The 13,204-nt window shown below is 47.4% G+C and overlaps 1 protein-coding gene across 1 annotated transcript; it reads left to right on the forward strand.

Annotated features, from left to right (window-relative positions):
* The first annotated feature begins 1,563 nt into the window (after nucleotides 1-1,563).
* LOC115324561 (mucin-2-like) lies at nucleotides 1,564-5,787 on the forward strand. The gene has a single exon (XM_042293447.1). The coding sequence runs from the start codon at nucleotides 1,639-1,641 to the stop codon at nucleotides 2,578-2,580; it is 942 nt and encodes a 313-aa protein (XP_042149381.1). The 5' UTR covers nucleotides 1,564-1,638; the 3' UTR covers nucleotides 2,581-5,787.
* Nucleotides 5,788-13,204: the final 7,417 nt, after the last annotated feature.

Genomic DNA, 13,204 nt, shown 5'->3' on the forward strand with positions numbered 1-13,204 from the left:
ACGCAACTTGGATTCATTTTTATGAATTTTTCTGGGGTGAAATTTTAAGGGGAAGATAACTATGAGCTTGTATTTTTTTATTTTTGTCATTTTTCAAGCTCAAGAACTAAAAGTTTGGACAAAGGATGGAAATCTAAAAAAACTATTTGTGTTTATGTGGCTTTTTTATCATGAAAGATGGTATAACATAGAAATATAGCTCCATAGTTATCTGCTTTGAACTGTCCCAATGTAATGTAACACATGAAAACAACAAATTTATAAGTAATTTCAAAACGATAGTTTTCTAAGCAGACACGCCCACTTTCGTCTTTGAACGTTTGCAATTTTTTTTGTACTTCACCCAGGTTAACAAAAATTGGTAGAAATGTTCTCAACATCACCAAAAATAAGCAGCGTAAATATAATTTAAATCGGACAAGTGGTTCAAAAATTTACTGTTTTAAGTAGTGTCCCCCCTTAACCCAAAGCAGCTCTTTTCTAAGTCGACTTAGCGTCCCAAACCGAGCTCTGCTAAGCACGGGCTTAAATTCCGGTTGCACCAACATTAACTCGAGTTCACAGATACGCACCTAGCTAAACGGATTTGCATAGGGAATGTAGGGGCAGACAGAGTGAACTAGGGAACGCTCGGAGAGACAAATATGATTGACGGAGAGGAATCGCAGGATGTAAACAACATTTTTGTCATGGTAGTGGGCACCGGCAGTTGTTCTTCACTGTTTTTCTCTGGTGAGTAGCAGATAAAACATTGCTTGATCGAACAACTCTGATACCGACTTTCGTCAATATGACAAAAACTTATTTGAAAGCTTTAAATAAATACGAAAGATCTGTACATTTGTTAATGTGTAGTTTATTATGAATGCCAGCAGACGACTGCCACTGAGAATCGTTTTCACTTCATGCTTTCCAACTTGAGATGAAGGAAACAACGCGTAACCGGGCTTCAAATTTCATTGAACGTGAGAAGGATGCATTATTAGATCTAGTGAAAGAATTTAAGATCATTCTTGAGAGAAAAACAACCGACAAGATAACTACGAAAACCAAAAACCGGGTATGGGACCGAATTACACTCAAACTCAATGCTGTCATGGGTGCTGAACGAGAGGTGCATCAACTGAAAAAATGTTAGGAAAACATAAAGAGGAAGGCCCGGAAAGACTTGGCCACCAACCGGCTGGCCACAAGGGCCACTGTTGGAGGACCCTGCCCAATGCCTCTCAGCAGAACAACTGAAAGGTTGACAGCTTTCACCGGACCGTTGCTGGAGCCTCCGACAAACCGCTTCGACTCTGACGCTGTGCCCTGAGAAGGTAGCTATTCAACCTTGGTCATTTCTAGCTTGTACGCCCTTCCACAGGCAAGCATCTAATAGTTTTGCCTCTATTATTTTCCGTCCAGTGCACACAGATGCTCAAAGTATCACCACAGAACAGTACTACCTACCCTAGGACACTGAGCCCGAAGTCTCAAACCCCAGTCCGCAGGTAGATCTATAGTTGAGAACACACGACAATGAGGAAGTATTCTTTATTCTTTCGTTGCCTTTAATTTTTTTTTCTTCTAATTAGAATAGCATTAGCAAGCTCAATACTTGCTAATGACCTCAAGACTACGTGCGGCAGTTATCCGATGCCCCCAAGAAAGAACGAGAGATCCCTCCGGTCTCAGTCAGCCCGCCCACCTACATCCCGCACAGGAGCACCCGAGGATGGAAGCCCTTTGCCAGCAGTTACGCCGCCTGGCCCTACGAGTAGGGTCCCCTTTAGCTCGGTACCCGCTCCGCCATCCAACCCGGTGGCCTCCAGACCCTCCGGCACCCCGGCGCCGGCGACCCAGGAGCTCGTCTCCGCACTCACGCTCGCCCTTAGGGCTGCCTTCCCGGAGGCGCCTCCTACCCGACGTACTCGTATCACCGAGGTGGCTCAGCCCATCCCTGGAGAGACGACCGATGACGATGAGGAGGACCTCATCTTCCGAGGATATCCTTCCAGCCAGGACCCGGCCGGCCGGTACCGAGCCCGTATCCCAAACGACTCGGATCACAGCTCCAGCAGCAGCGGCGACACCCCGCCCCGGCGGGACCGCCACTACCCACGCCACATCAACTCCTCCCGTGCCCCAACAGGCAGCCGTGGGCAAAGACTCTTCACGACACACGACCCCCCGACACGTCGGGACTTCCGCAACGCCCTCTTGTATGTTGACCGAGCCAGCCGCCAGTCCCTCTTCTTTGGGACCCGAGACGTGGTCGAGCTCCAGACCCTGGAGCTGTTCCTCCAGGTCTGGGATTCCAACCCCCCCCTCCGTGCCTCCGCCAAGCTCCGAGTCTTCGACAGAGTGCGCCTCCCCTATCACGTTGCGCTCACTGGATGGCAGGCCGCCCTCCAGGGGTACGCTGACCCTACGGCCTCCTACCTTTTGGGAGCCCCGCTCCCCGCTACACAGCCCCCCCCTCCAGCATCCGACAGGCCCTCCAGGCCAACCAACAGAGGAAGAGGCACCGCCAACCGTGGCGGCCGACCACGACAGCCTGCAACTCGCACCCGCGACGTCCCCAACGCCGCTGAGTGACTTGTTCCCCCCGTTACGACGGACCACGGCTACCCTGCCCGACGACCTGCTCCACCGACTACCCCTCTGGGACTCAGTGGATTACGCGCCTCTCCCCGACACACCGCCACCCACAGTGTGGCTTCTTGTATTCAAGGAACTTTGGCAAAGTCTTCCCCACACCCTCCTGCTCGTTCCCGCTCCGCCTGTGCATTTTCTTTTTGCGGACGCTTCAAACAACGGACTCGGTGTGGTGACCCCGACCTCCGCGCTCGCCATCCTGACGGCAATGGACCCCCGCATCTACTTGAGGGAAGCGACTGCCTGGACCCTTGCGGCGCTCCTAGCACAGCCCTCATCTTTGGTTTTCACCGACAACCGTGCCCTCAGGTGTGCCATCACCAGCGGACATCTCTGGGCCCTTCCGTGGCAAATGACTGTAGCCATGACGGCACTTGCAATAAAGAAAGATTTGAGAGCAAAAAAAAATGATGCGAGAATGCAGTGCTTGAGTCGCCGGGAGATGAAATCGAGCAGAAAGCTACTATATGTACCCAAACAATAAACAACGATGCGCAGCGAGCAAGTCGATATCTTTTAATGACAGCAAGACTTCGTTCGCAGGTAGCGTACTATCGCTCCAGTTGCTCAAAAACACAGCAGCAACTAGAAGCAGAGAGAAAGGTAATCTCCTCATATCGTGACGACAAGCGCTACTCAGCTTTGAAAAATATTGCTTCAGACGCTGAAAAGGGAGAGAAAAAGGCTGTCTTCCTGCTTGACGGATACCAGAAGAAATTCCAGCCTTATCCCGAAGAAGTAATAAGAGAGTGTGTCATATGGCACTTTCTTCCGCCAAAAGGTTACGATCATGCCTGGACTAACCTGCTGACACTGCCACATAAGTGCACACTGCAGCGCTACGTAGGTCCCAGCTTAACTTCTTCTGGAATGAGTGGCGCCATGAAAGAAAGGCTCATTCACGAGGCTTCTTCTCTCAGCCACAAACAGCACATGGCTTCGTTAATAATCGATGAAGCAGCAATAAAGCCAAAGTGCATATACGACCGGAAGTCCGATGTAGTATGTGGGATCAAAGACAAGCCAGAAAGCGGTGCACCACGTACAAAGAACGAACCTCTTGCAAACCGAGTCCTGTGTTTTGTGCTCCCCAGAGTGGCGAGCTCGTACAAGATACCATGTTCGTACTACTTCACCAAGCAGCTGAGCGGGAGACTTGTATGCGTGGACGAAGGATGTCATCTCTGCAGCTGAGGAATGCAGCTTTGTGGTGATTCGAATAGTTACCGATAACTACTCAGTGAACAGAACAATGTTCAAGCTCATGGGGAATGGTTCCTTGTCAACCATAGTGAAGCATCCTCACGACGATGAATGAGAAATTTTTTTAAGCTTCGATCCTAGCCATGTTTTCAAGAATGTCCGCAGCCAATTTTTGGAACGGGAGCTCACAGACGGCACTGGCATCATCGGTGGAACATTTGCCCAGAAACTCTAGGAGCACCAGAAGGACACGTCTATAAAGTTGGCCAGAAATCTTACAAGGAAACATCTGTATCCGTCGAATCTAGAAAAAATGAACGTGCTACGCGCCGTGCAGGTGTTTTCGCCCCAAGTCACTGCCGCACTGGAACATCTCCAGCAGAACTCGCGAGTCAGCTCCCTTCTCTTCACTTTCAGGGATGCAACATCGACGATCAACTTCATGAAAGTGATGAAGAAATGATTCGACATCCACGACACCACCTACAATGGAAGTGGCTTCAAAATGCCCATCTCCAGAGAAAACGATGACAGACTACTGTGGCTGCAAAATGAGTTTTGCAACTACGTGAAGACGATTTAAGAATGTTCCATTGCCACTGGTGTTGGGAACTTCACTGAGGAAACATACAGTGCCCTACTTTTCAGCACGAAATCCACAAAGGAGGTAACCAGGTTTCTACTGAGAAAAGGCGTCAGTTACGTTCTGACTAGAAAATTCAAAAGTGATCCCATTGAGGCATTGTTTGGACAACTGCGCTTTATGTGCGGAGGTAACGACGCGCTGTACGCAAGAGCCGTTACAACAGCTTTGGACCACATAGTAAAGAAAAAAGCCCTGCCATCGAAAGGAGTCGCTGTACAAGATGAAGATGCAGAAGAAGCGGCCACCTCTGTTCCTCAAGATGAAGTTCAAGAATTGAAAGCTCTGAAAGCACATCTTTCAGCACAGCCTGCGTCTGTTGCTTATTCAGACTTAATGTAAGTAGGTGGATATCTTGCCAAACTTGTCAGTGATCTTGGATGTCACGCTTGCGTCATGCTTGTGACGACATACAAGACTAGCAGTCCTCTGTACAAACTTCTGAGCGCACAAGAAAATTGTGAACTTCACTATCCGAAGCCTGAGTTTCTAGCTCTCCTGCAAACAATTTCGACTTTTTTTGAAAAGGTGGTCAAAGTTCTCCCACGACCAAAGATTCTCGAAGCCTTGCAGCTAATAGTTGAGCCACATCTAGAAGATTCACCCCTCCTAAGCTACCCAGAAGGTGTTGACCGGAGTCATGCCAAATGCTTAGCACATCTGATCTCTGAAAAATTCCTGCGAATTCTTCTCGTCAACTACACAAAGAAATTAACAGAACAGAATGACAAGCCGTCTGGATTCACCCACAAACCAACGCGAAAGCATTTCAGGCTGTGACTGACATTCCTCGGAGCTCTGAGTCACACGATAACATTGTATATGTCATTACAACCAATGCCTGTTATTGCTTTCAGTCCTTTCACGTATGTGAAACGATTTCAGGGCTTCAAAAAGTAAAGAATCTGTCTGATGTGGTGTCTTTCGCTCAGTGAGAGAAGGTTGAACAGGTACATTCAAACCTTTTGAAGCGGCAAATGCTGTTATTGTCATAATACATTTTGGACTACAAACATAGACTGTGAAGGCCTTTAATAGGAAGATAAATCTTTCCTAACCCTGGTCTTATGCTGAAATATCTTGTTTCACTTTTACTCATGCGACTCGCAAATAATCCAGCTTTGCCCATTGATACTAAGCGCCATGACAGCATGCCAACTTTAATGTTTTCAGATCCATATACTAGTTCCCTGCATTGCATGCCTATAGTGGTGACTGCATAAGGCACGGTTGTCAAGTGCTTGCTCAACGGAATGGGAGCAGCCGTTCAGCGACACGTGCAAGATGCCTCAAACAGCGCGCGCCAAGGCTACGTCTAGCGAACATTTCAGCGGCTCCCGTCGAGCGGAGCGGGGTTGGCTCGCAGCGCCCCCGGAGAGTTGCGGCGATAGGCAGCAAATGCCCCTCTTGCACAGGCCTTAGGAAAGAGCGAGCGCGCGCGTCGAGACCGGCCGTGGTTAGACTAACGCCCGAATTCAAGAACGCCACTTCACTTTCCGCCTTTCCTTACCTTACGTAAGGAAAGGAAATGGGAAAAGGAAAGGAAAGAAGCCGTTTCGTGTCAGAAACGCGTCTCGCCCTTTCTTTACGTAAGGAGCAGACGAAAGGCTCCTTCGTCGTCCAAGGATACTATGAGCACGTCTGGGGTCGAGACTGCTGTACATTTTATTGTTAGTACTCTAAAATCAGTGCTGAGAAAAACTACAATATCAATTATTTGTAGTGTAATGTGTTATAGAGTTCGATGTACGTTAAAATACGATTCTAATAATTTAAAGACGTGAATGTTTAGCGGATTTTGACAGTATTGTCGTCTCGTCTGGCAACGCACAGCGCAGCTCGGCGTCGCGTTCTGTATTCTTGCTGGTCGATCCCTTCTCATCATTGCTTTTCCTGCTGCTTTTCTTGCTTTTTTTCCAGTCTCGTTTGTGCTTTGAATTTTTTATTTACGTTGAGAGCCATGGCGGAGCCGAAGAAAGTATTTTTCTCTGAAAATGAGAAGTTTCTTCTCGCGGAGCTGGTGCCGAAGTACCCAGTCATCGAGAACCGATGTACAAACAAGTCGTCGACAGAGGCAAGGGCGAAGGCGTGGGAGCTCCTCACAATCGAATACAATAGTAACCACGGGGTCCGAGCACGCGATTCTAAACAGTTCAAGAAGTGCTGGGACAACTTAAAAACAAAATGGAAAAAGGAGGTATCGTCTGACAACAGAGACAGCATTGCAACAGGTGAGTTTGCTTTTCAGAACTACGTTGAATGAGGAGTCCGTGTGAGCTGGTTTAAGCTTGACGTCATAAACCCTGTATCGAGAGGAAATTGTGTTTAGAGCTTTCTGTTTTAACTTCGCCTCGTGTTCTGTTCGTTTCAGGGTTTATTTAACGTGCTGGCAGCTGCATATCGGTAGTGTCCGATTCAGGTATCTAGTGTTACGCGAAAACCATTGCTATCGAGAACCATAGGTTGCACTAGTGAAATCGGAGAGGCGCCGATCCCGCATTGCAGTGGCGCAGTCGTCTGTGCATGTGTGAAAAGTGTGTACTCAGTAAAAACTTCCCTTTAAACCCACTTGGAATTCCAAACGGTATTAACTGGAACCAATGTGATTTAGTTGGTTCCAGCTGGCAACATTCTTCTAATAAAAAAAAAAATCAACTTTAACAAAAACTAAGCATTAACATGAGTTCTGATTGTAACTGGTTCCAATTGGTTCCCGATTATTTTCTCCACAGACCCAGCCGGTACCAATAGGATTTTTCAGTTGGGAGTATATGAGGAAATAACACTATCAAGTATCAAGTTAACATTAGGTCTGTTTGATTCCACCAGAAAGTTCCGAACTAGTTCAGTGCGAGTTCAGAAAAGTGTAGTAGCAGTGAAGGGTGGTGCAGCGGCGATGCAAAGCCAGCCTGGCGGACTTCCAGACAAGGCTTTAAGAAGAGTTCCTGCGTGCAGGCTACGAAACGCAGATTCTCCGAGAGCTTAAGGCAAGAACGTAGCACCCTGTTCAAAAGGGCTGACCTGAATTCACCAGAGTCGGACAGAGTAGCTCAGGTCAGAAAACAGTACCACCCAAGATACCACGTCTACCTCATCAGCCGCACCTTTGAGACTTTTGAAAAGCTAGCCTGGGTTGCCTGCCTCATCGAGGAAGATATTCATGCCGAGCGGAACTGTGCCGCCGCCACCAGCCATGCACGCGCTCGAACCGGCATGGCGGGGCCCCGAGGCATCTACGCAAGTGGGCTGTCCGAACGAGACCTCCCTTCCCCACTACGTCAACCAGGAGGGTTGGTGTGGCATGCACGGCGTTCTACCCTGCGGGGTAAGCGGATCCCTGAGCATAGGCGAGAGAGGCTTCCCGCAATCGTCGGTGCTCGGACGAATGCACAAAAGGCACAACAGTTCTCGCACCGTCGTTTTGGAGAAGCGATAGCGTGCCGAGAATTCCCGAACACTGTAAACCTCCATAGGGTTTCGCCGATCCCTGAGCGGAGGACGCACGATAGGTGGGACCGGGTAGATTTCTCCGTTGCATAATTCTGCTGCCCCACACCAATAATCAACGACACTTTCAAAATCATCGTAATCATCGAGCTCCCGAAACGTCGCCATGTTGGAGGTAGAAAAGGAAAGGAAGCATCGAAGGTAGCTACGTCGCTTCCTTCGTTCGTAAGGAAACGTCTAAGGAAACCTTTGAGTAAAGGAGCCAATCTAAGGTAAGGATGATTCATGATTCGTAAGTGTGGCCACTTACGAAAGGAAAGGCGCTGATCTAAGGAAAGGAACCTTCCTGAATTCGGGGGTAAGACTGGGTTCTTTAGGGTATGTGCAGGTATTCTTCGCATCAAATGGCTGCCAATCAGCAACACGAGTTTGTTCTCGGCCACCTAGAGCAAGTATTTTCAAGGTGAGCTATTGCCCGCCTATATTTTATTTATTTATTATTTATTTATTTATTTGGTGATACTGCCAGCATTCTGTAGAACGCCCAGGCAGGAGGTGTACAAAAACAATATTCAAAAGCAGACGGAAGTTGTAAAAACAAACAGACAGAGCCACTACTCAACAAAGTGCGAGAGTAGTGCTTCACTAAAAGTATCTAATGATCTCAAATTTACAACACTTTCAAGAAGCTTATTCCACTCACACGTGGTTCTAGGAAAAAAGGATGCTTTGAACAAAGTGGTTCGACAAGTTTGAATTGGTGTTTACCTCTCGTGGGCCTTGTTTCGTTAAATGAAATGTAATCACAGAGACGCAGTCGCAAATTACCTTGTATCATATTATAAAGAAACTTCAGCCGTTCTGTTTTTCTTCGGGTTGCTAAATCACTCAATCCCGATCTTGGGTACAAATTTGAAACGGATGACAAAAAACCATAATGGTTGTACACAAACCGTAATGCTTTTTTTTGCACAGTCTCTAACATATCAATTGACAGCTTTGTATGAGGGTCCCATACATCACATGCATATTCTAGATGTGGTCTTACGATGGTTTTATAAGCAGTCAGTTTAGGTTCAGGTGAACACAGGTTAATATTTCGTTTCAAAAACCAGAGCTTCTGCATTGCTTTACGAGCTATAAACTCAATATGTGCACTCTATGACAAGTCAGAGGTAATTAAAACTCCGAGGTATTGATATTGTTTAACAGTCTCGAGTGGTACTCCATTGATAGAATATGGAAAAAACAAAGGGTTGTTTTTCTGCGTCACGGCCATTTGAACGGACTTTTTACAGTTTAGAACCATATTCCATTTTATGCACCATGCCTGAACCAAAGATAGACAATAATTTAATTCTTGATCTGACAGGTTGTTTACCTTAGCAAATAAATATCAGAGCAGAACAGATACCGCACATGCCCGTCATTCTTTCGCTGGCGCTCAAGAATGAAGGGCATGTGCGGTATCTGTTCTGCTCCGATATCACGGCAGCGCTTTATCGTTTGCTCGGGCGCGTGTGCTCGTAGCTTTCATCGTGAATGCGTCAATGTTCTTGACGCTGACTTTGACCTGCTTGTGACGAATGGTGTTTGCGCCTTCAAGTGCGATTCCTGCACTAAACGTCGGGGTGAAAAGGCGTCGATAGTAAGAATCGCGCCGTCGGCTACGTCGGCTTGGGATAGCGATGGGCAACCAAGAGAATCGCCGTCGGAAAGTTGTAGTCTTCACAAGCTGGTCCAAGAGCTCTGCTGCAAGATCAATGGTCTGTCCGAGGAGGTGCGGTCCTTACGAGCTGAGAACGAATCTCTGCGAACGCATTTGGTGTGGAACAGTGAACTGCTTCGGAGATGCCTTGCTGCTGAAGAACCTGGTCAGGCCCAAGCTTGGCAGAGTGAGCCTGCACCATCTTACTCTAAAGCGCTGCAACCCAATGCATCCTTCTGTTCGGCGACCACAAGTTGGCCCATTGCCTCCGAGGCTTCCGAGCGTCTGCTGGGGGGTGAACGTCACCGGCATGTGTTATCCACGAGAGGTGCGAGACATCCTCCGAATGACGAGCGGCGTCGGGGCCTACCCGACATTCGTCGCAATTCAAGTGGTGAAGATTTGGGCATGCCACCGATCTCAGATCAGCGAGGACACATGGGTGCTGACTGCTCCAAGAGGGCGGTCTCCTCAGTTGTGAATGAAGATGGCTTCCAACAAGTCATGCCACGCCGACGAGTCAAGGCTTCCGTCAGTTCGGCAAAGGCCAGTAAGTTGCGTGTGGTGGCCAAGCCTCCTAGGAAGAAGGCTCTTTTTGTTTCCCGATTGCATCCAGAAACCACCAGCGACAACTATCAGAAATTGTGTCTAGTGCTCTAGGATGCCAGAGCTTCTCTTGTACTAAACTGGCAGCTAGGTATGATACGTATGCTTTGTTTCACGTGTTAGTTAACGAGGAGGACTTCGAGAAACTTGTTTGTCCCGACTTGTGGCCCAAGGGCTGCCCTTTCCGGCCATTCTTAGGCGACTGAGGGTTGGCAACGAGCGCAGTGCTTTGAATCCCACGCCAAAGCAAGGGGAAGATTCTGCCGCCCCTTTAAGTTCCTAAACCTAAATGCTCGAAGTGTTGCCAATAAAGCGGTAGAGCTTGAAGGTGTTTTATTGGCATTTAACCCTGATGTGGCGATTATAACAGAAACTTGGCTGCACGATCAAATACCTGATAATGACGTTTTTCCTCATGGTTTCAAAGTATTCCGACGGGATCGTGGCTCAAGAGGGGGAGGGGTCGCTCTTTTGATCAAGGACACCATTCCATGCATGTCTATTGAGCACGGCCAAGACTGTGAAATGGTCTGGGCCTCTATACGTTTTGGTTGCCAATCAATGCTTGTAGGAGCAGCATATAGATGTCCTCAGGCCAGTATTGATGTCCTACAGAGTTTATCTCAGTTTCTTCTAACCAAAACCAAGCAATTTTCACGTATAGTTATGGCCGGTGATTTTAATTTGCCAGATATAGATTGGAATTGCGTGATGCCCAACGGGACCCTCATACAAACAGAGTCAACACTAACACACTACGTTTAGCGTTTCATTCCTCTTGGGTGCCATTTCCTATGTGTAGAGGTCTTGCATTAGTATTTTGTTGTCTCTTTTTACTGCAAAAACACCCAACTTTAATTAAGACCGGGTTCTTTCTTATACAAGCAGGTCTTGGTGGCAAGCACCAGCCAATTAAGGCCAGAAGTTTGCTCTTTGCCACTCATCGCAAGTGTTTTCAAGGTGAGTGATTGATGCCTATCTGAGTTGTGTTTCATTCCTCACAGACACTCTACTTCCTGTCTTTATAGTGGTCTTGTGTCAGGCTTTTGTGTGTCTTTCCCGTTAAAGCATCTGTATTAGACCAAGACTGGGTTTTTTAGGATATGTGAAGCTATTCTTTGCAGCAAATGGCTGCCAATCAGGAACACGAGTTTGTTCTCCGCCACCAAGAGCAAGTATTTTCAAGGCAAGCTATTGCCCGCCTATATGAGTTTCAGCATTTGTCAAGGAGCGCAAAATGAAAGCCCGGGGGTTGGCCATTGCAAAAATGTTGACTAGGGAGCGCATAGGGAGGAAGCTTTACAAAAGTATCCACCTGCCTCTACGAGTGAAACAGAAACTAAAAATATGAATTTCATTTGAAAAAAAAAAAAAAAAGAAAATTGTCAGCCCGAATTAACTTGGGTGCGGCACAGAGCAAACAAGCCACGGTGCGAGTATGCTTTGTTCAGGCTTTTGTGGGGGTGGTCAATGACTCGGTGTTTTTTTTTAAGTTTTTTTTTTTTTAAAGTGTGGTGGTTGAACATTCTTGGATGGGCATTGAATCGGGATGTTAAGGTAGAAATTTCACCCACATGCCGGGATTCATGTGCCTTGTCCCCCTAGCGAGGGGGACAAGGCCTTCAAAATTTTAGGTTCGCAAAAGGGGTGCATCAGTATTGACGTCTCATTTTACATCAGGCCTCTCATTTTAAAACTCACTATAAATGACATGCCTAAAATTCGCTTGGGTGCACTTCCTTCCAGCAAGTATATGGTTCTGTCTCAAAAGGTCTAATCTGATGTTGACCGCACCTCAGGTCTCCACCGATGATTCATCAGGATGAGACCCAACTGGGACACTAGGGAGGAGCGGCTTAAGCAAGGGAGGCTACATATACAACAGCTTCTTGCGGACAAGAAACGAAAATAGATAGATGGTGGGTGTTTCATTTGCTATGCCTTTTGGCGTGCACATTATGTTTGTTATGATTGAAGATTTCTGCAGAGTTCAATCTCAACTATTGTAAAATACCGAGCATGCGCCCAGATCGCAGAAGCGCCTACCCTCTGATTCGGAACGATCCGCAAATAATCAAAGGGCATACCAGACACCCATCCACCTGTTTTAGGCCATGCTCAGAATATTAAAAGAGCACATCAAGCGCCAGGTGCTGTGGCGTCTTTGCAACAATGGCGCCGGTCGCAGAGCTGACAGATCCGTGACTGGCGCAAGCCATGGCATGGCCTTTGGGAACCAGGGAATCGAGATTAAAGAAGTAGCAAAGAAATTGGAGGCGAGTGGTGAAGGTGAGCAGAGTTAACAGAAAACAAGGACGAAGGAAGTTCCGTCGCATGAGGCATCTATGTCCCGTGCATATAATTTTGAGCGTGCTCTGGTTGGCTACTCAAAAAAATGGTTACTTGGACGTAACTAATCGCAAATCTCTCTTGCAGTTTCCATGGCCCACAAGCCAGCAAACGCCACTTCATTCTCGTTCAAAAGTGAGGATTCTGGATTTTCTAGATCGCTCTGAAGCAGCAATACACGCGGTACGGCATATTTAATTGACGGAGCTCAGAATGTCTAGGGACGCTTTCACTGAAGTTTGTTCTGCTGCAATACGCACGTGTATTGCAGCAGAACAAGCTTCAGTGAAAGCGTCCCCAGTCGTTCTGAGCTCCGTCAATTAAATATGCCATACCACTTGTCTTTCTGGCTTCAGTGTTGCCGCAGGCGACAAAACATGTGCCCAGTTTTGTCACAAGGGGCATATTATGTCACGCACATGTAATTTGAATTTATCCGCCTTAGTGTGCTGTAGGTGGCTGGTCAAAAAAATTGGTACTTGGACGCAACTAATCGCAAATCTTTCTGGCGGTTTCCACGACCTAAGAGCCAGCAGGTCCCAGTTTGCTTTTCCTCAAAGGTGAGAATTCCAGATTCCCGAAGCAGGAATACTGAAGTCAGACAACCG

Source organism: Ixodes scapularis, unplaced genomic scaffold (genome assembly GCF_016920785.2).
Source record: "Ixodes scapularis isolate PalLabHiFi unplaced genomic scaffold, ASM1692078v2 PGA_scaffold4__175_contigs__length_147842914, whole genome shotgun sequence".
NCBI classification, from domain to species: domain Eukaryota; kingdom Metazoa; phylum Arthropoda; class Arachnida; order Ixodida; family Ixodidae; genus Ixodes; species Ixodes scapularis.